The 23,903-nt window shown below is 39.7% G+C and overlaps 1 protein-coding gene across 3 annotated transcripts in view; it reads left to right on the forward strand.

Annotated features, from left to right (window-relative positions):
• SRPX (sushi repeat containing protein X-linked) overlaps window positions 1-23,903 on the forward strand; it is an 87,715-nt gene that overhangs the window by 21,587 nt on the left and 42,225 nt on the right. For all 3 annotated transcript variants that reach the window (XM_030807220.1, XM_030807221.1, XM_030807219.1), the window contains exon 2: window positions 19,965-20,024. In XM_030807220.1, the coding sequence (XP_030663080.1) occupies window positions 19,965-20,024 (60 nt within the window). The remainder of the gene's footprint in view (window positions 1-19,964; window positions 20,025-23,903) is intronic.

Raw genomic sequence — 23,903 nt, forward strand, 5'->3', positions numbered from 1 at the left:
CAAGACATTATTTGGTACTATAATTTCACAGAATCATAGAATCTTAACCTTGGAAAGGGCTATAGAGCCCCACCCTACTTCCCTCATCTCACCCCTCTTGCCAGCATCCTTCGGCCTCATGGGAACACTTCCAGCTTCAGTAAGCTTTGATGGAATCTCAAGATGGTCTTGGAGTCTTAGAATACCCTGCCTCACACTGGGCTGAAATCAGCTCTACATAACATCTAGCCATTGTCCTTATTTCTCACTTTTGGTACTGCACAAAGTAAGTCTCTATTTTTATCCATGGGATGGCCATTGAGAAATCAGAACACAGGGATTCTATTTCCTTTTAGTCCCATTTTCTTCAGGCTACAAATCTAAAGTTTATTCACCATTCAACAAACTTTTTATTTATTTGTTTACTTATTTATTTGCTATGAAAGCTAGTCTCTGTTGGTCATTTTTTGTTTTTTCTTTCTAGCATCTTCTGGCATGTCTATGTCCTTCTTAAAGTGTGGCCCCAAGTGATAAATATTTGAGGTGATAGATATGTAAATTACCCCAATTTAATCATTATGCATTGTATGCACATATCGAAATATCACTCTGTATTCTGTAAATATGTACAATTATAACATGTCCAAAAAAAGGAAGGAAAAAAAAAAAGAATTGGCCCAAATGGTCTGTTATTCCAGTGTGGTTGCTTCAGTCCAGGATAAGCCAGACTTCTTTGGTTTAGCCTCTGTCCTCTTGCAGGCCACTGTTGCTCTCTCTTTTTAAGAAACTGTTTCACCTGCTGGCTCACAATCTGGGCAACTAGCTGGCTGCTCTTTCCCAAGCCTGCCAGGGAAGCTCTCCCCCTTGCTGGGTGTACAGCTTAGTGTAGGGAGAGAAATACAAGACTTCACGTTTATAATCTCTATTAAATTTCTCCTTGTAGTTTCAAACTAGCTATGGCCTATGATTTCATCATTAGTTGGTTTTGCCCATCTGTAGCCAACATTGTTGATGCCCTGTGCCATCTCCCCTCACCCCATCTCTGGATTCATCTGCAGCTGAGGTAGACAGTTCTCAAACATGCTGACAGTTTCTCACCTTAGGTGTCCACATGTCTTAGAGGCTTTGCCTTTGGATTTACTCCAGTCCTGTGGGAGCTTGCTCAGCAAGAATTTCTGAAAGAGTAGGAGATGTAATACCCCGCCAGCTCTTAGCCAAAAAAAAAGACAGGAGTCTGTGGGTAAATACCCAACCTTTCGTGTCCCTGGGTTGTGTTTCCTCAGAGGCTCCTCAGTGGGAATGAATCCAGGTTGCCCCCAGAAGTAACCTGCTCATTAGCATATCTTTATGGGCTTTTCCCCTATTCCTTTCTCATTTCCCCTACTTTCTCACTGTGCTTCCTGGGATCACCTTCCAAATGAACAATAGCACCCAAGTCCTTGTTTCAGACTCTGCTTTGGGAGAAACAAAACTAAGATCTTGTCCTCTCCAGCTTGGTTATCTTCTACAGATTTATTCTTCTTAATTCTTCTTTCACTGGTAGAATGACACAGAGCCCTATAGCGTATCTCCTGAGAGGAGGTTACCTGTTAATGGGTTGTGAAATTCTTGTAGTGGTCATGATTAGCACTTTTTAAAAACTCAAATGTAATAGAATAGCAAATATGAGAGGGCATCAGACTTAAATATTGTTCCATGAAACTTATTTTTCGATTATATAAATGTATACGTGTACTGAGTCACAAGATGAAAGATTTTCTGTGGATTGTCTTCAAGAAAGTGAAAAGTAATTGCTTTCTGTGACTACAATTCATAAATCAGTATTTCTCTAAATGGACCTTTATGTAAACTAGATTTACTAGAGGAGGCACTCTCTTGGGTAAACCGAAGAAATGAGGTTACTTTGGCCTGATTTGCTCTTTTTGAACCAATGCTGATTACAAATTGTCACTATTCTAAAAATTTCTTCCTATTTTTTTTTGTTAATAATCTGTTCTGAAATAACACTTAGGATAAAATTGAAACTTTTCATGTCTACAGTTTCCATACTCCATACTTTTACTGATTTGAAAATTGTCTGTCCACAACCTTTGACACTTCTTTGGTTTCCCTTAATTTTTCAGTGATTATGAAGAATAATTTCGCTGTCCACCCTTTATATTCTTTAAGGCCCTGGGATGTAGTTTCCTTGGATCTGGAAATTTGAGCTCAGGTAAAATTGCCAGCTGGGGTCTCATTACTCTTGAGCCCCTCTTCCTAATCTGTGGCTTTTTCCCACATATAATATTAAAGCAAGAAAGATATTTAGGTGGACTTTAAGGAAGAAATTTCAACTTTCCCACAAGTAAAATGTTGAGAACAGCTTGGGAGTAGGCTGGGAAGGCTGTCTCCAAACTTTTGAGTTTTCATTGGGACTCTCTCAGTACTTAGGCTGGCGCCTGCATCAGATTATCTTCCAAGAGTATTTCCAGATCTAAGACTCTCTAATTTTATTGGCAAAGCATATCTTTTAGTTGGAGGCCCAAATGGTAATTTTTAAGAACTTCTCGGATAAACATGTTCTTATCATTGCAAACAAATGAGAAACAAACCTAATAAGCTCTTTGCATCAAACATATTTTAATTGCTCTGCTTGAAAACTTTTAAATTAAACAACGAGTAGAACAAAAGAATATTTATATAATATGGATATGGTAAAAACAACAACAACAACAACAAAAACACAAACACCTCTACTTACCAGCCAGTTTAATAAGAACTTACCAAAAATAGAGCAAAAACATTACCCTGTAGTCCTTGCTATTCTTTCCTTTGGATTCTTTTCCTTTCCCTATCTCCTCAGAGGTAACCAATGTCCTAAATTTTGTATTTATCATTCCTATCATTTTCTTTATAGAATATGTTTATATCTCTAAAATTACATTATTTATGGCCGGGTAAAGTGGCTCATGCCTGTAATCCCAGCATTTTGGGAGGCCGAGGCAGGCAGATCACCTGAAGTCAGGAGTTCAAGAACAGCCTGGTCAACATGGTGAAACTCCATCTCTACTAAAAATATAAAAATTAGCTGGGGTGGTGGCATGTGCCCGTAACCTCAGCTACTCGGGAGGCTGAGGCAGGAGAATTGCTTGAACCCAGGAGGTGAATGTTGCAGTGAGCCAAGATCGCGCCACTGCACTCCAGCCTGGGTGACAGAGCAAGACTCTATCTCAAAAAAAAAAAAATTATTTACATTTGCATGCTTTTGACTTGTGTATAAATGGACACACGCTGAATATATTCTTCTATAACTTGCTTGCTTTTCTTCACTTAACGTTAGATTCTTAAGAGTTGCTCATGTTGTTACATGCAGTTGTGTTTTTTTCATTCACGTTACCTTGTAAGATCCCATTGTGTAAATATGCCATCATTTATCCATGCTACTCTTGATGTGCATTTTGGGTTGTTGCTAGTTTTATGTTCTTGTAAACAGTGCTGTTGGGAAGATTCTTGTCTATCTCCCTTGAACAATGTGCAGGAATTTCTCTAGACTAAGTACCTAGGAGTTGAATTGCTGGATAATATGCATACATATCTTTGACTTTGTTCAATAATGCCAAATTATTTACTAAGGCAGTTATACCAATCTAAACTTCTAGCACCCATGTGTATTTCCATTGCTCAACATCCTTGTTAACACTTGATCTTGTTATATTTTTAGACTTCTTCCAAACTAATGGGTCGGAAATGGTATGACTATGGTTTTAATTATTGTTAGTGATATTTTAGTAATAATATAATAGTAATAATAATATGGTTATTAATTCTCAGGGGAAGGATTTTCCTTCTTTCACTCAATACCAGGGTACAAGATGAGAACTTTTCTTTGTAGTCCCTATACATGGGTTGGATTTATTTCACTCTTTACACTGAGAGTATAGGCTGTTGGTATATCAGCTTTGTGTAGGAGGTGAGGGTGAGGGGATGTAGGCAGTCTCCTCTAAAACTGATGACCTTGAATAGTCCCTGGAGTTTGTCTTCTGTATCCAGGGTCTCACCAGTCCATGGAAATTAAAGCTCAGTTTTGACAGTTGTCCTCAGAATAAAAGGTGAGCCTTAATATCTGGTACCTAATCAGGATCCTGCTTTCACAGTATTTCTTACTTTCTTGCAAGCTAAAAATGGATTTGTTTCATTGATTTTCATGTAAGCACCGCCAGGCTACATGGTTCACCATACTGCCTGAAATAGGATCCTAATTGCTTGACTTTGAAACTGATTCCATTTTCAACCTTTAGTTACTTTCAAATGTATTTCATGATATTGTGCCAGAGCAATCTGTAATTTGATGTTTGAAGGACATAAGTACCTCCTCAAATTATCCTCTTCAGATTTACAAACTAGAAAATTCTCAGTGGAGATGGCTGACCTACCACTTGTTCAAGATTTTACAATGAGACAAAAAGTTGCCATTTGCAAGCATTTGAGAAAAATTTTTGGGTGTTCATCAAGGGAGGAGAGAAAAAGCCTGCCTAGAGTATTTCCCATTTGCTGCCTGCTTTAATTTTTCATTTATAATTCCTTTCGCAGAATTTCATTGAAGAGGGGAACTTCTAGGAAGCATTGGCATTCATGCTCTAAAAATGCCCTGTCTTAACTTCCCTAATGCAGCCTTAACAATGATGAAGATCCCATACCCAGTTTGACTGTGCTGTGTAAAATTTGAATGTGACTTGACTACTACACATAGAAGAACATTAAAAGACCCATACTAACAAAACAATTACTGACAGGTTTTGTTAGGGCTGCAAAATAGTGTGTTTGCATTTCCCCCTCCCCTTTCTTTTTTGGATAGGTTTCATGTGAATTCATGTGAGTACCTTGATTGAATTAAATAATTCATGTAAATCACCCAAGGCAGTGCCTGAGGTAGTGTCTGTTAACTAAATAGTAGGTATTTCTTCTCTCTTACAAGCTAGGACTGTAAGGACTGTGTTAGGACTCACTGGTGTCTACCTTGGCCAATAAGACCAGATAAGATGGCGCTGTACAAAGCTGCTCCTGCATGGTAAAAGGCTGGAGAAATAGTTGCTACTTCATTTAATTTACCTTTTATTTCCTTCTTACCCTGGACTTTCATCTGCACACCAGGATGCTGGAAAATTGCTCAGAAAGACTCAGCTTTTGGCAAAGTTCCCTTTAGGGCACATACTGCCTTTTTCACTGGCCCATGGTTTCTGAGAACTGGCCTCATCCCTGCAAATGAGGACTTCACCAGCCCCTCCAGTCCCTTCCCTGCAGACAGCCTGCCTTGGTCCTGGTGGAAGGACAAAGGGAGCCTGTCACTGCAGGCCCTTCTCCAGCAAGGGACTGGGAAGGGGCCAACATGCCTGCAGGCTCCTGTATTGACAAGTTGCAGCATCCTTAAGAGCAGCCAAGAAATAAAATGGTAATTTGTGTTTGCATCTGGAATTTCTGAGCTTAAAAATCTTGGATCACAGCACTCTCAATAACAGAAAACAGGACACACATATAAATCTCCATATCCGTATTAGCCTCTTTGTTAGACTCTGTCTGGGCCAGCAGCTTGAGACTGAAAAGTAGCAGGATGATTGTACAGGAAGTAGAATGAACCTGAATGCTTTGTTTCAGGGCAGGGGGCAGCAGGCATGAGAGGGAGGAGTATGGCCTCCCCATTTAGTGGACCCTGAGCCATCCCCCCAGGGACATCTAGAGTTTGACTACATTATGGCTTAAAACAGCTCTTATGGACTCTCTAGGGGACCTGATCACCACTGATAATGTGGTTTCCAAGGAAAAGCAAATTTCAAATTATAAGCAACTGATTTATAAATGCACGTTGGGGACGCTGCCATCTGTAGGTTGAGAGGCCACATGACTCCCCTGTCATCAGTGCCCTGATACTTTGGCAGGGTTACAAGCCATGCTGTGCCTCTTTGTGGGGCTGTCTTTAGCTGGGCAGTGGGCTAAATGTGGTATTCGTTGGATAGCACCTGAAGCCTATCCATGCAACATATTATCTCCACTTGCCTGTTCTGCTGCCTGAGGTTTCCCCATGAGGATCAGGAAGTTTCCACAATGAGAGGAAAGCCATTTGGAGAACCCTGTATAAAACTAGTATGTTAAGGCATTATGTAAATATGAGAGTAGATAAGTGACTTAGCTGATATGTACAGCAAAGACTATTCTGATTATCAACTTGGGAGTTCTAGATAAGGTGTGTAATACAATTGTTTTCAAACTCATTTGATTGGTACCTGCAGTAAGAAATATATTTTATATCACAATCCAAAACACACACATACCATGCACACAATATGCCATCAACTCCAAAACTCTATCAGTCATCAGTCACCATTATTTTAGGTATCACTAAAAAAGAAAAATGATGCCAATTAAACTATGCCATTCCATTGATTATAGAGCTCATCTTGGGTTCAGGGAAATTAAAATGTTAAAAAATTTTGTTTTAGAGTCAATAAAATATGGTGTGTGTGTGTGTGTGTGTCTGTGTATAATTGAAATAAAAGTGTCATGAAACAATGCTCACTTTTACTATGTATGGTATATTATGAATATCTGCCAATTTCCCCTATTCTAATCTAATGTATTTTATTGCAAATAAAGCTGGTCCCACTAAATTTATGGAATGGCTCACTAATGTTTTAATTTAATTTTAATGTGTTAAGTCTGAGCTACAGTATTATTTTGAAATAGGGAATTGGAAATGATACACTGAGACTGATTTCTTATCCCAAACCAGATGTCATGCTGTATGTTTTAGTCATCTGTTTCATTCAAATGTAAATTGATGGTCTACTGTTTAAGTCAGGACTCTTGATGGCACATGACAGAAGCCAGTTTCGAAAAAGCTTTGAAGAAAGGATGGGCTTATCATTTTATGTTAGGGCAGAGGTATGCTGGTGGGGCCAAGCAACACTGGAACCAAGGGCTCAAATATTGTGGGTTCTCTCTTTCTCTCTAACTTTCTCTGTTTTGTCTCCGCTTTTCTTTGATGGCTTAATTCTCTCGAATTAGCATTCTGTATGAGACTTAATCTTTGTCATTGGCAGCTTCAGGGCTCACATCTTCCTCATTTTACCACCAGAGAAAAATCCTTCCAAGATTCTCATTGGTTCATGTAATTGGTTCATATGATTGCTCCTGTAGTCAAGGGATAGGATAAACTCACCTCTACTAGAACCACATAGGTGTCATCAAGAATAATGCAGTTTTCCAAAAGAAAGGGTCTTGTTTCTTTGAGAGGAACATAATAGATGTCCATCACACCTAGGAAGTGCTAGCAGCAGGCATTGTGTGCTGGGCTTTAGCCTCACACCACAGGTATTGCCAAAAGCCTGCAGATGATCATTTTGAAAACTAGAATTGCCATCAGCTTAGTTGCACCTTCATTTTCCCACTAGAGCTTGAGTCTCCCAGTGAAGATAATAATAACTGACAACAGCCGCTGTGTGACTATCAGTTCAAGGGCACCGAATGGAAAAATGGGTGCTTTCAAGAGAGAAGCTACCCAGAAAAGAAATGATTCTACCTCCCACCACAGGCAGAGCTGGCTAAAACAGCCATCTGTAAAAGACTTCAAGTAAAGTCCAGGTTTTTGTTCTTGGGTGCTCGTGTTCTATTCCCTGTTGGGGAACCGGAGAATGTTTTATAAGGAAGAAGCCTTAGGTTTCAGCTGAGCAGACTGCAGCCTGTCACTTTCAGGCATTCTCATGATGTTCATTTCAGTGTTTCAGTGCTGTTTTCTGGAAATATCTTTCTTCATACTCTCTTCTCTCTCTCTGCCATTTAATGTACTGTATTAAAATATCAATCTACAGCTGGCAATTAAAAGTTTGCTGCCTACAATTCTCAGTACACACTGTGGTGATTTTATTTTATTTTCTTAGACTCTGTCTTTTCTGAATTCAGTTATTCTCAGTTTTGCCATGATGTGCCAGAATTTTGTAAATTATGCTGCTGGGTTACTGCCAAGAACGACGTACCAGTCGCAGCTTTATTTGGGCAGCTTTTTGTGCCTTAAATACTGTATCTGTTTCTGTAAGTACAGCCTTCACTGAGGGAGATGGATGTCTCATTTTGATATTGATGGAACAGCTTGAGCATATCAGTAATGTGTAGACTAAAGTCTCAAGGGGAAGAAAACTTTTGAGAGCCTTTGTTAGTTTCACAGGGGCAGTAGGGGGAAAGAAACCCTGACCGTATTCCCTGAAGAGTTTGATGTCTAGCTGGGAAGAAAGAACTTGAAATGGCTTCTGAAAATCCAAAGCAACATAAAATCAGTGCTAATTTAAAAATGTGAACAGAGTGCATCAATGTGAATGGAATGGTTAGGAAAGATAAACTGGGGGAGCTAGGCTTTGAAATAGCTTTAAACACAAGAAAGGAACTGAGGAGAGGAAGGGCTTTCAGGTAGGTTTCTGAGTCATGAAGACAGAAACAAGGAGTTGTGAAATTGCGTGAGATTTAGAATCAGAAAAGTTCAATCCTTGTTCTCCTATAACTGATAATCAATTCATTCTCTGAGCTGAGAATACAATCATAAACAAAGTGGCAAAGAGTTGTTGCCCTCCCCAGGTTTACATTCTAGTCACTGAATGATACCTGCCTCATAAGGTTGCACTGAGGACTTAATGAGGCAATGGAAATGAAAGAGCCAGACAGATTTTTAAAATGATGTGCCATGGTAATTTGTTTATTGCCAGGTGGAGAAGGAGGAGGGCAATTTGATTTGCTTGACTGCTGTTGTCCCAGCTAGAGGTTGAAGATGGGAGTGTTCTAGGGTAACATAATTTGAAAACAGGTACTATGCCCTTCTAAACACTATTGCTGCCCCATTTTACAGATGAACAAACTGAGGCTCAGGAAAGAAAAGTGGCTTCCCAAATCAGGATGGCACTGGAACTTAATCCTAGGGCTTTTTCAGTTGCATCCTACCAGAGAGGATGGCCATGAGCAGTTGAGGAAACTCAGTATCTGCTTGCTGTTTCATGGGATATAACATCTATGCCCTGAACAAATCAGAGAAAAGTAGACTTCTACCACCGATCCCCCAAAGGCTTTCTCAGATTTTCAGATTCCTTCATTCTGAGGGAGGAAACAGAATTAACTTAACAAATGTCGGTTTTCAAAGTATTTAAATCACTGTTTTTCTAATACTTTTGACAAGACCCACAGGGAGAAATGTATTCTACTGTGACCTATTATTAGAGTGAATATATTATTTATTGTACAAATCAGGAAGGTTTTGAGTGTGAAAGAGAATGCTATTAATAATAATGTTAGATGGTAACCATGTGAGGTGATGGATATGTTAATTAGCTTGATTATGGCGATTATATCACAATGGATATGTATTTCAAAACATCATGTTGTAAACCTTAAATATATATAATTTTGCCCATTATACCCCAGTAAAGCTGAAAAAGTAATGCTGGGACAACAGGCATAAAATGGGACTGTGCTATGCAAATTAGGGATACCCTACCACACATACACCTATATAAAAACAAAAATTGTACAAAGTAAGGTTTATTCTTTCTATGCGCAGTGCACCGTGACATTTTCAATTCTATTTCACTACAAAAATACTAGTCATGACCTACTAAATGGGGTCAACAGTTTGAAACATGCTATTCTTAGTTGATTGTTGGTATTGCTGAGGCACTTATGATGGTAGTAAAGACAGGGATTTGGTAAGGTGAATGTCTGATATGTCCTATAAACTTGTTTCATCTGAACATTCTGTTGAATCTTCTGCCACAAGAAAAGCACTGGTAATAAACATTTTCTTCAATTCATTCCCCATGATTAGCAAAAGGTTTAGACTAATCTTTCTGGATCCCTTTGTTCCATTTGGAACAAGAATCTTCCTCTGTGTATTTCCCCTTTTTTCTTACCCTTGGGCTTTTATCTGTTAGTCTGCCACTTATTTAGGGATGTAAGGAATCCAAGGAAGAATGTCCCATTTACAGATTCTGGCTCTCTGTGTACTTGTCCTGAGCCTTCATCTTGGGGTTGAAGCTGGTGCTCTGGAAAGCTAAAGTTTCTTCTCTGCTCTACTCCTTCAAACATACACACCTTTACACAGAACTCCTGGACATCTCTCCTCTGTTGAAACTTTGCAAAGATATAACAGAATAGATCTTGCCTGCTAGTCAGGCATGTGGAACTGACTTCTGGGCTTCTTCAAAAGCCCCCATAAATTAGGACTTTCCAGAAAAGAAGCTCCTGCAGATTTAGCTATGGAGGAGAGAAGGGTTACCACTGTACCTGTGTCCACACAAGCTATGGACAGGCCCTTTGTTAGCCCATTTCTGTCACTAGAAATGTTTGTACACTCACCTCTGTTAACAAGAGCTTCAAGAATACAAGAGACCTGGCAATAGCACCTTTCAGCAATAAAATAACTTCTGGTGAGTCCCCATTTTGTAAATGTTTTTAAGTCATAAAGGCATATAGGGGACCACAGGGTTTTTCCTGCCTCAAAGTATAAACTATGGTAATGGCTTGTGCCTAAAAATCACTTTTTCCCAAAGCAAATTTTATTATCTGGATCATCTGAATTCATAGACTAAACTTGACAACAGTTTATTTTTCTGAAAAAGATTGACTATATGGCTTTTCCTGGTGGTTATTAAGATGAATATATATACATATGTGTACGAAAGATTTTCTAAATCACAAATCATACAGGATTGTTAGAGGAATTTTAAAAAGCACACAGAAAACTTTGGAAGCACTGAGATTCTTGACTATGTTTCATGCTTAAACTTTAAAAAAGTGTATCATGCCAGATACGTTTGTCATATTTTTACAGTTTTTCAAGAAACTCATTTACACAGCAGCTCAGGGATGTGGAGGCCTTCAATTTATACTCACAGAATTAAATAGAAAATGTGATTATGAACCCTCAAATTAGAAACTTGTAAAACTAAAACATATATATTATGCCATTTAATTTATGGCAACCCTGTTGAGGCATGCCTAATTGGGGTATCTGAGGCTTAGAGAGACTCAATGGCTCTCTTAGCTTGGTTTCCTAGAAGCAAAGCTTATGATTTGTTGAGGGAGTACTCTCAGGAAAAAAAACCTATAATTGAGGAAGGGAAACAAGAAAGAGCTAAGGAAGGATAGAGTCTCAGGTAAATTCTACCACCACAGGGTGCTTAGAAACATAAATACTGCAAGGTTGTACTTCCACTCACCTTTGGGGGCTAGAAGTCTGGCTTCATGTTCCTCCATATCAATCAAACATTGGCTGCCTCCAGGAAACAGATGGGGAGGATGAAGTGGCTCCTATTAGCTGAGGACAATTCTCTGGAGACGAGGGCAACTGTGAGTTATTTGCAGTCAAAGGCTCCCAGCAGCTAGGAGATGGGCACAGCAGCCTGAGTAAAGGGGATCTGATTGAGGAATAAGCGGTATCTACCACAGTGACCTAAGACTATTAAACCAAGGCTGAGAGGTACATCAGAATCTTCTGACTTTAAGGCAAATGCCCTTTCTTTTTCCCTTCCTCCTTTCGTACTTTCTACTCTTCCTACACCTTTTCCTCCTTTTGTTTTAAAAACAAATACTGTTTGTTATGTCAGAATTTTTATAAGTCAGGATCTGGGCATGGTTTAGCTGGCTCAAGGTCTCTCATGAGGTTGCAAGCAAGTTATTGGCTTGGCCTGCAGTTTCATCTGATGGCTCGACTTGTGGGTGTTATGTGTGTGTGTAGCTGGGGAGATCTTCTTATAACCTTACTTATGTTATTGTTGGCAGGCTTTTGGTCCCTCAACACATGGGCCTTTCCACAGGGCGCCCTCATGTCTTGGCAGCTAACTTGACCCAGAATGAGTGATCCAAGAGAGAGAGTGTGAGACAGTATTCAAGATGGACACCACAGTCTTTTTATAACTTGACCTCAAAAGAGATATGGTGTCCTTTCTGCCAAAATTTATTCATTAGAAGCAAGTTAATAAATTCATTCCACACTTAAAGTGAGGAGTTACAAAAGGTTATGAATGCCAGGGGACAGGGATAACTGGGGGCCATCTTAGAAGCTGCATATCAGAGTCTACCCTCTGGCACCCAGGGATTATTTTCCACCAACATGCAAAATATACTCACTCCCCTTTTTTTTTCGTTTTAGAAAAATAGCATCTATTCACAGCTAAGCAGCTCACTGAGCCTGCTTTCTGACAGTATAATTGTAGGGGATCAAAGGCCTCTCCTTATTCCGTAATGTCTCTGCCTTCCTAAGTCAAGCTAGTGATATTTCAGCATACATAACTCTTTTAAGAATTTTGTGGGTCTCCTGTGAATCTTCTTAGAATTCACTCTATTAGACAAAAGTTCACCCTATTAGCCACCTTACAAATCTCATAGATATAGACTCTTCTCTGTTGTTTGATTGAGAGGATCTTGAGATACCCTTAATCTCTTTTTTTTTTTTTTTTTGAGACGGAGTCTCACTGTGTCTCCCAGGCTGGAGTGCAGTGGCGCAATCTCGGCTCACTGCAAGCTCCGCCTCCCGGGTTCACGCCATTCTCCTGCCTCAGCCTCTCCGAGTAGCTGGGACTACAGGCGCCCGCCACCACGCCCGGCTAATTTTTTTGTATTTTTAGTAGAGACGGGGTTTCACCATGGTCTCGATCTCCTGACCTCGTGATCTGCCCGCCTTGGCCTCCCAAAGTGCTGGGATTACAAGCGTGAGCCACCGCGCCCGGCCCCCTTAATCTCTTTAAAGGGCCTTTTGTAAGACTGAAGGTACTCTAAGGCACTACCTTGATTTAACAAAGGATTTTACAGCCATAATTTTGCCTTCATCTTTAAATCATGTTTTTCTGGCAGTGCCTTGGATTTGATCTTTGTTCAGAAGCTGTTCAAATGTCCTTCGTACTGTACCACAGCTGCTCTGTAATTCATTGGCAGATCATTCGTTAGCACTAAATCATCTGGCTCCCACAAATAAACACCCTATGGCTTCCAATAGTACAAAATACCATTTTCTAAACATCCAAATCTGCAGTATTGTCACAGTTTAAATTTATATACTGAAGCTGGACTGATTAGAAGAAAACCATCCAAAATTATAAGCATGAGGACATAATTTATGTGTCACAAGAAATTTAAGGCAGATTTTTCTTTTTCTCCAACGTTTCTACCAATTCCGAATCATATGCTGGGTATACAAGGTAAATTAGACATGGTTGCCACCACTGAGCAATTTATAGACATGATTTATCTCCACAGAATACTTTTAAAAAGTTAGGTCTAGGCCTGTGCTATCCAGTATGGTAGCTATTAACCACATGTGGCTATTTAAATGTAAATTTAAATTAACTAAAATTAAATGAAATAAAAACATTCACTTCTCTTGTTTTAGTAGCCACATTTTAAATGCTTAATAACCACATAGGGCTAGTGGCTGCCGTATTTGACAGTACAGATAAAGAATATTTCCATCATTGCAGAAAGTTGCATTGGACAGCACTAATCTAGAAGAAACCAGTATGATAAGCATTTATCCTTTTTAAAAACATATTTGCTTCTCTCTCCCCAACACTAAAATGAGTTAAATATCAAAAAGAAGGACGCTACATGCTTCTTCAGTAAATATTCTAACATGCTTAACAATAAAGAATGCTGTAAGACCATGGCTTTTAAAATTTATTAAAATCGACTGAAAGATAGCATTTTTTTCCCCTAGAAAAAGCATGCTAGTACCAAAAGGCATGTATCAAAAGCCTGTACCAAAAAAACATGTTCAATTACAAGGGGTTCATGGACCCTCCAAAGCCCTTTCGTTAATTCTGTAGTAGGCCATGATCCTCGGGTTAAGAATCCCTACTGCAAAGTAAATTTTATTTTCCCATTGACTTTCAGTATAAAATTGATGGTGCAATTTACTATTAAATATGCTTCTTTCTGACAATATTAAAATTATGTTTAGAATAATGATGAGGGGAGAAACAAAATGTAAAGAATGAAGAACTGTCTTCAAAATGACTAAAAAATAAACCCAACACTTTGAGCTAAAAATATAATACAGAGCCAGCAAATCTACCAATTTGGGTCAGGTATCATAATCGATAAAGGAATATGTAGTGTCATTAAATTTGCAAAGTTTTCCATTAGTCTTAAACCTCTACCACATCCCTACGTTACGGTGAGAAACCTTATGGCGTGATAGCAGGAACACTCTAGTAGCCTTCAGAAATCTAGACTCCTGATGTAATTTCAATACATATAATAAGTATTACTTAAGAGTGACTTTGGTGCCTCAATGATCTTGTCTACCTGGACATTCGGAATGAATGGGTGGGGTTCCGTAGGCCAAGAAGACCCTTCTTTGAACTTTGGAAAAAAAGAGTGGCTATTTCTTTCAAAATCTGTTAAATTAGAGAAAGTTTTTGCAAGGAGAGCAAAATTATAAATGCAGTTGGCTCCAGGTATGGCTGAGAGACAGAATCCTACATGGCTCTGAGTTTCTGATTTCTGAGCCAACGTACAATTTGTATTTGTGTGGAAGAAGCACTGAAGCATTCTTTCCAGAGTGGTAATCTGAACCATATGTAGACTGATTAATAGTTATGTCATAATAAAACCTCAATGAGCAGAATTCTAGAGGGATAGCCTTTTGTAAATAAAGGAAAGTTTACTAGGAAACCTCCCTTCTCCCCTCCTCCCCAACTTCTTTCTCTATTTTTCTTCCTTTTGAAAAATTTTAATGGTGGGGAAAATCTTTCCCCAATGTACATAAAGCTCCTCTGCTGCTTTAGTAAGTACAGTCTACTGAACATAAGTGAGTCTGTCTTTGAGCTTATTGTATCTTTCAGGGTGTCTATTTTGCAGACTAGTCATCATATTTTTATAGAAGTTAATATATGAGCTCAGGCTGAAAATAAACTAGAAATTTTCTGAGAGTGGCAGCTAATACCCATTTATTTTCTTTTCACTTAAAAAACATCTATCAAGGCTGAGAGCAGTGGCTCATGCCTGTAATCCCAGCACTTTGGGAGGCCCAGGCGGGCAGATCACTTGAGGTCACTAGTTCGAGACCAGCCTGGCCAACATGGTGAAACCCTGTCTCTAGTAAAAATACAAAAATTAGCTGAGCGTGGTGGTGCATGCTTGTAATTCCAGCTACTCAGTAGGCTGAGGCACGAGAATCTCTTGGACCCAGGAGACGGAGGCTGCAGTAAGCCGGGATCACACCACTACACTCCCCCCTGGGCAACAGAGCAAGACCCTGTCTCAAAAAAAAAAATCTATCAAGAATATGCAGGAAAGTTTTCATTCATTTGTATGTCAGTTTAGATGCATACAGTTGCAAGTAACAAACAATGCTACTCACAGTGGCTTAAATTGAAAGGATATTTATTGTTGACCTAACAAGAATTGTGGAGGTAAGATGTCTAAGGTTGATATTGTAGTCTAGTGACATCATCCAAGATCCTGGGTTCTTTTTATCTATCCACTTTGCCATCCTCAACTGAAAATCTTTAGTCCTGTGACATCTTACCTTGTGGTTGCAAAATGGCTGCTCCAGCTTCAGACGTTTATCCTTACACAATAGCCTCCAAAGCTGAAACGGAGAAAAGAGGGAAAAGTCTTCTCCTTGTGCAGTTTTCTCTTTGATCAGGGAGAAAAATCTTTCCCATAAGCTCCCTCCCCCCGCCCCTAAGCAGACTTCGTTTTACTTGCCATTGTCCAATATTGGGTTACATGCTTATCCCTGGAGCAATTCCTGGCAAAGGGGAATTAATTTTTTGACTTAGAGTCATCATGGTTCATCGTTTGGGGAGGGACACATTGCTGCTGAACACAACCTGTGACCTTTTAGTAAGAAGGAAGGGGAGAATGGCTGCTGGACAGGCAACCAGCAGCTTCTGCTACACGTGGATTCTTCATTTTGCTTCTGTGGGACCCACTCTTGGCATACTTGTTCTCATACTACTGAAGAAGCCATTTGCTGTTTGCCTATCAGTGATCCCAAAGCCAGATGTCTCATTTCGTTGAAATTATAGGAGCAGAAGGCAGTAAGGCCTAGTGAAAAAAGAATGATAGATTTGAAGGCCAGACAGACAGGATTCGAATCCCTGATTTACCACTTACTAGCTGCATAACTTTGGACAAGTAAAGACCTTAGAGACTTGGTTTCCCTATTGATAAATCTAAAATAGTACCAACTGGCCAGTGTTATTGTATAGATTTAATGAGATAGTGCATAGAAATTGCCTAGCATAGCACACATATCATAGGCACTTAGTTTGTGTTATTTCCTTTCCCATGTGAATTCAATTGCACAGAAATCAGATTGCATTTAGCTTAGTAGATAGACCAATTTGGAAAAAGAGTAAGTTTGACTCTAGCAGGTTTTTTTTTTTCTTTTTTCCTCCTTACTCATCTATGTTCACATAAAAGTCCCCTCTCTTATCTACAGAAGACTTGTGGGTAGAAAGCAGTGTGCCCTGTGTTAGGGTAGTGTGCAGTTACTAAGAGAAAGCTATAAAACCATGTATTCATTTCTTAATTGGTTTGCTTAAATATCTGTTAGGTTTAATATGGGAAACAGAATCCTCTCTAGGTATTTTACGCAAAAAAGGATTTAATGCAGGAAATAAGGTACTCACAAAATTGGAAGGGCTGGAGCAATGGAAGTCAAGAAGTCTGCATTAAAGGTCAAATGGCACCATGACTTCAGTCTAGATGCCAGAAACTCCTCCTATCACTCAGGCTAGGAAATGTTGCTGCTGTGACTATCACCACTGCCAACATCACCATCCTCCCTACCACACAAAGCTGATGAGGGGACAGTGGACACAGTTGACAACACTCGCATCTGCTGAAGCCTATTTTCTGCATGCACAACTGTAGAAAAGAGTTCCTTCCTTTTGATTCCTTCCAAATCACTAAAAGTAGACCCTTTCACAACCTAGGGATAAGGGAATCTAGAAACTGTACTTTTCAACCCAATGCCAGGCTTTCTTCCGCCTTACCCATGTGAAAGCCCTTCTTATCTTACTCATCTCTGATTCCCCTGCCGGGCTATCTGCCCATGTGCATTCTCTCTTTGTCCCTGTTTTCCCTCTATGCCCTGTTTGGGCTCTGACATCCTGCTCTGGCCTACCATGCCTCCCTGTCCTTTCTAGTACAGATGTCTGCCTTGCTCTAAAGGCCTTAGAACTCAGTTGTTCAAGAAGAGAAGATTAGGAAAGGGTAAGAGATCTCCTTGCTTTGTTAAAAATTACCGTACATATCTTTGTATTTCCCAACAATTTAGTGTTAGAAGTTTTTGAACTTTGTAAAAAGGGAGTCATATATATAGTATATAGTCTTCTGGGACCAACTTTGCTCACAATATTATTTTAGTTTTATTTATCCATGTTGTTGTTCTCACAAATGAGCTTTGCCATATTTTAAAATCTTTCTTAATGCATTTTTGCATTTTGGGGGTTATGCTTCGTTCTTTATTCATTCAGCATTCTATAATATTTTCCCATGCTAAGAAACCTCTTCAAAATGAACATTATTATGTTATGAATGGATCATAATATGATTGACCATTTCTTGTAGTTGGATATTTAAATTAATTCCTATCTTAGAATGTGGTAGATGAAGATAGAAGAAATAAAGGCTGAGATTTTCCATGTGGCAGACTAGCTGGAAGATGGTCATTTGCTGAAATGGGAAACACTGGGGGATGCACAGATTTGGTGATAAGAAAAGGAATCTGGTTTTGAGCAGGCTGAGTGTGAGTATGGAGATATCCAGGCAACAGTTGAAGATTCTAGCCTGACTTTTAGGAGACAGTTCAAGGCTAGAAACAATGGATTTGTCATCAGTACATGGGGAATGGTTTGAGGCAAGTATGGGAGCGAGATGGCCCAGGAAAATAGTCTGGAGATATGTAAAGGACCAATACTGGACTCCTGGGAAATACTTATGTCCAAATGGCAGGCTGATCTAGATGTGCTTTCCAGAGAGTCTGTTTAGAAAGGAGGAAGAAAATCGGGAAACTGTTGTCATTTGGAAGCCACTGCAGAAGAGAGCTTCATGAAATGAATGGGTAGTCATTCATACTAAATGCTGTAAATGCTGTAGACAAGTTAACCAGGATGACAACTGAGGGCAAAATGTATGTATGTGTGGTATATGTGTGTTGGAGGGCTGGGCGGGGGGAGAAAGCTTGCTGCTCATGTATCTGGATTTTTTTTTTTAATTTAGATGATTGAAGGTTCACATGCAGACATGCAGTTCAACTGTTTCCTTGGGTAGATTCCTAGAAGTGGAATGACTTGATCAAAGGGTTTGAGCATAGGCCTTTGATTCACGTTGTTAGGTAGCTTTCTTGGTTTTCATTGTTTTTTTGTTTTGTTTAGATGGGTTCTCACTATGTTATCCAGGCTGTTTTTTGAACTCCTGGGCTCAAGTAATTCTCCCACCTCAGCCTCCCTAGTTTCTGAGATTACAGGCATGAGCCACTGTGCCTGGTTCCAGTGCTCATTTTTTTATATGCGATAATGAATAGTTTGTAATTTTGTACACATCTGGGTGTGCAGAGACAAGGTGAGGAAATCTGCTGCAAAGGAAAATACAGAATTGGGCTTCTGTAGTTGTGGGTCTTTTCCTAGTGAACACAGTCCAGCCCTCATCTCCTCTCCACTTTCACTTTCCACACTCTACATCTCTCATCCAGAACACAAGTGGAACAGGGGCCATTACTGATTAGCTGCATGGGGATTTGAATAACCTCACAGTGGAAGAAGTTCTTGTCTGTTAGGGTGGCAAGTAACTACAGCTAAATGCGTGACCAAGACAGAGCTAACTCGAGTCATTGATTAGACTGTGAAGTCTGGAGGGAAGTTCTCTGAATTTAAGATAACAGTTTTGAAGTTTGGCATCTACTACCACTTCAAGGATTAAGGATTTACTGCTCACTGGAATTCAATATTTAATATTCTAAAAACCATTCAGCTCCAGCTTGCAAATGAGTTAAATTAAAATAATACACAGACGTTCTCTCTGAGGCCGTGGTTTTTATTGGTAGCAACACTCATCAAGAAATTTTACTGGCTGGGCACGGTGGCTCACACCTGTAATCCCAGCACTTTGTGAGGCCGAGGCGGGCAGATCATCTGAGGTCGGGAGTTCGAGACCAGCCTGACCAACATGGATAAACCCTGTCTCTACTAAAAATACAAAATTAGCCAGGCATGGTGGCACATGCCTGTAATCCCAGCTACTCAGGAGGCCGAGGCAGGAGAATCCCTTGAACCCAAGAGGCGGAGGTTGCAGTGAGCCGAAAATCACACCATTGCACTCCAGCCTAGCAACAGAGTGAGACTCCGTCTCAAAAAAAAAAAAAAGAAATTTTACTTAAGCCATACGTTCATGAGAGGTTCTAAATAAGCACACACATAGTCTATTTCAGCCCTCATTTCCTGCAAATACTGTATATAGAAGCAACTTTGTGTTTCTTTTGTCAAGATAAGACATTTGATTTACCTCCTTATCTTGCATTTAAATTTATTTCACAAGATGGACCTGTTTTCAGGTACCATAAACACCCAGTTCTACTGCGTTTTCTTTGGCTGCTGGGGAAACTGTGGACTGTGTCTGATACACACGTTTTATTGCATCTCCCCTGGCATGAGATTCATATACATTGGCATCTTCTCAGAGTGAAGTTGACTCTCTCTGTTTCCCTCTTCCAGAATTTCACTTGGCATATGGTAATTCCAAAACAGTTTGAGGCTCATTTTGCTTGTTTTTTTGGCAATCTCAGCTCAGCCAGTTTCCCTCTGAGAGATCTCCTGTTTGTTCCTTCATGAATGGCCACAGAAGCTTTTGCTCTTGACTCTGCATTCTAATAGCACCTCCTGCATGGTCTGTGGCAAAGCAATGCTTTGAAATATGCGTCCATACTATGTGGCTTTTCTTGCTGCAGTTTCTGTTCTTTTTTATTGTAGGATCGGGAGACTCACCACTAGAAGATGATGAAGTCGGGTATTCACACCCTAGATATAAAGGTGAATGCTTTGCTTATGTGCTAATGAGGACCTGCTGGTGCCAGGAGAACTTTCCTTTTTGCCTTGCGGAACAGATTGTAATAAAGTGACCAGACAACACATTTAAGTTCTAATTATCTATCGAGGAAAAAAAAAAAAAAAATATATATATATATGCTCCCTTTTTTAAAAAAGGAAATAAAACAAAATGCATTGGAAATCTCCGAAATGCTGTCTTTCAGCATCCTAATGGTCATTTTATTCTCATAAATTTCTTTACTGTCCTCACTTCTGCAAAGGCAGCTGTAGCTGATGAAAGTGAAAATCAAGCCTAATTCATACATTACAGCCAGAATCATCCAGAGTAAACCATCTAAGGTCAAATCTGGACCAAGTGCTGATAATGTACTAAGATGAATGGGGAAGGAGAAAACTTGATTTTCATAAGCTCATTTCATCGTGCTCTTTCTGAGCCCAGCATGGCTCCTGAAACGGTATGTTAAAGTATGTTGCTCAAATGAAACTTAATGATAAAGAACTCCATCTCTACATATTCCCAGCAATCCACTCCCCAGCACGTATAAAAAGCCTAAACAAGAACCTTCTGTGCAGACTCAGGTAAGTATGTCCACAAATATTTCTACTGGTGAAACATTTCTCTGAAGCTTAGGGAAACCTGGGAGAAATGAAGGTAAATTTAGAGATGCTTTCTCTCTGAATCTAGTTCCTCTTACAGTGGAGGAAGAATTTGGAAAAAAAAAAAAAAAAAGTTAACAAACTTTCACTGTGGCATTTTGCCCTGGAAATTTGTCCTAATTCCTGGGATGAGGACATGGCCCTTGTTTGTTGTGATGTGTCTCAGATACAGGAGAATCAGGGTAGGACTGGACAGCTTTTGGCTGGAGATGTCCTTCAGTTGTTTTCTACACAAGTGAACAATATTTCCAATATAATGACCGGTGCCAGGTGCTTATGTGCAGGTGTGCTTCCCATCACATACCACATTTTTTGGTGACATCTGAATGCAAATACTCATTCCTACCTATAGTTTCTATCTCCATAGCCTCAGGAATTAACCAATCAAGCAAAGCACAAATATGTTAATCAGATGTTTGCGGTAAGGAAATGTTCTAATTCGTAAAACTTCTTAACTATTTATGGGTTTAGATTTTTTTTTCTTTGAGTCCCTTGTTGAAAAATCTTCCTAAAACACATGCATGCACAGATGACCCTTCACATCTACAGCAGGGGTTGCCTAGTGCCCCCAGGTCCTTGTTCTTCACATCCATCCTCACCTCACAGCATTGCAAATGTGACAGGTAGACCAGATGGCCAAAATGTGTGCTTGCCCTAGAACTTACCCTGAATGTTTAAGAATAAATTTTCTTAGGGCATTGTTTCTATTGTCAGTTAAATTGCTTACTGGTAGCAATCATTTCAGTATGTATATCTAAGCATCATGTTGTATGCTTTATACAATAAAATTTAAGTTTTATTTATTATTATTATTATTTTTTGAGATGGAGTCTCACCCTGTCACCCAGGCTGTAGTGCAGTGGTGTGATCTTGGCTCACTGTAACATCTGCCTCCCAGGTTCAGGCGATGCTCCTGCCTCAGCCTCCCGAGTAGCTGGGACTACAGGCACACGCCACCACGCCCAGCTAGTGTTGCATTTTTAGTACAGACAGGGGTTTCACTATGTTGGCCAGGCTGGTCTCGAACTCCTAACCTCAGGTGATCCACCCACCTTGGCCTCCCAAAGTGCTGGGATTACAGGCGTGAGCCACCGCACCCGCCCAAGTTTTTTTAATTTTAAAAGCTAGAGACAAGCCATTATTAAGTGAGGGTTTAGTTTTAGATCCTGAGGCCCCTGCACAGTGTCCAGCACAGAGTGTTTTGAATTAAAGTAAAATAAAGAAAATTAAATGTAACCAACATTTACGGTGCTCCTGGTATGTGGCAAGCATGGCTTTTTGATTCTTTTGCTTGGAATACCATCATATATTCATATTAATTGAGTGAGTTTGTGATGTATGTGTATGCATGTCATATATATACATACAGTAGTTCCCCCTTATCTGCGGTTTCACTTTCCAAGGTTCCACTTACCTTCAGTCAACCACAGCCCAAAAATATTAGATATTTTGAGAGAGAGACAGTACATTCACCTGACTTTCATTATAGTATATTGTTATAATTGTTCTATATTATTATCAGTTGTTGTTCATCTTTTACCATGTCTAATTTATAAATTAAACTTCATCCTCTAGGTATGTTTGTATAAGAAAAAAATGGTATATATAGCGTTGGGTACTATCCAAGGCTTCAGGCATCCAATATCCCCCGTGGGCAAAGGGGGAGTACTATATATCACAAATATATGTAGTACATACAGATTATATTAAAACCTTTAGAGGAGGGAAACTTTATTCAAGGAAGTTCTTTAGCCCTTGTGTGAGCTCCTACACGTTTATATCCACATGGTCAAATTTAATCAGCTCTAGGTTAAGCCTTTAGGACATCACTTTTACCTAGAAAGTCCAGGGAAGATTACTTGAGTCTTGAGTTTAGGGCTCACTTGCAGCTCTCTGCAAAACATTATATGACGAAAGTATTAGCCAGGCCAGGCATGGTGGTGCGTGCCTGTAGTTCCAGCTCCTGGGAAGCTGAGACAGGAGGATCACTTGAGCCTAGGAGGCCGAGACTGCAGTAAGCAATGATCATGCCACTACACTCCAGCCTGGGTGACAGAGTGAGACCGTTTCTAAAAAAGAAAAAAAAAAAAAAGAGAAAGTATTAGCTGAAGGAAATGTGAAGGCAAAACTAAAACAGTGGTCTATGCATAAGACGTGGCCAGAACTGTTGGTTTTTGTAACTGAGAAGCAGTTGGAGGCATATCCTTAGAAGAGAATTCCTGGGAAAGTAAAACAGGGTCTGTCCTCCTTCCTGGCCACATGATGGCGGTCTTACCTCACTCACTGACAGCTCAGGTGCTGGGTGGGAGTGATGAGCTAGGCAGTTGCAGGGAAGTGGCTCCTATTCATGGCATTGAGAGCCCGGCAGGCTTTAGGGAACTCCTCACTGTTCCCCATCGATTGTGGGACATTGGGGCAGTGGCTGCTGTAGGAACTTATCCACCAAGGAGCTAGTGTTGCCCTTATATTTTATGGATCTCAAAGAGAACATTTCAAAAGCACAGCAGGGAGGTTCTGATTTATTCATTTCATCCCAGCTGTGCTTTGGGCAACTATGAGACCAAAATCAAAACACCTGCAACTTTGCCATCTGGGGAGGGTGTCACCCTGTTACGTAAATGGAGCATAATTGGGGACACTTCTCTGTGGAGAGCAATTGTTCTTTGACTTTAAGCCAAATTTATATCTTGTTAGAAACACCTGGAAATTGTAGCATCATTTAGATTAATGCCAGTATTACAACATTTTAGAGAGAATGTGCATACAGCTCAGACGAAATCCAAATTAACCAATTATTGAATCCCCACCGCTATGTGTGACATCAATTGTTCTTGAAAGAATTATTTATCTAAAAAATAAAAATAAAAAATCTTATGTATCTAGTTAAGGGAAATACTAAAAAGAACAAGCATTTATTGAACATATATTATATGCTAGGTACCGTGCTAGATGCTTGATATGCAATTTTTATTTCGTCCTTATAACAGCACTATGGCATAAGTATAGATATTGACTCAGAGAGGTTAGCTAACTTGTCTGAGATCACACAGTCATAGAGGAACTCAGATTCGTGTTCAGATGTATCTGACACTTAGTCCCGTGATCATAACCTCCCTACCCGGAGACACTTAAGAAAACATGGGGCACTAAACTGAAGGTCCAAAATTTGGAATGTAGCCAGCCTGGGACAGTAAGAGTAAGGGG

The sequence above is a fragment of the Nomascus leucogenys genome, chromosome X, assembly GCF_006542625.1.
Source record: "Nomascus leucogenys isolate Asia chromosome X, Asia_NLE_v1, whole genome shotgun sequence".
NCBI classification, from domain to species: Eukaryota; Metazoa; Chordata; class Mammalia; order Primates; family Hylobatidae; genus Nomascus; species Nomascus leucogenys.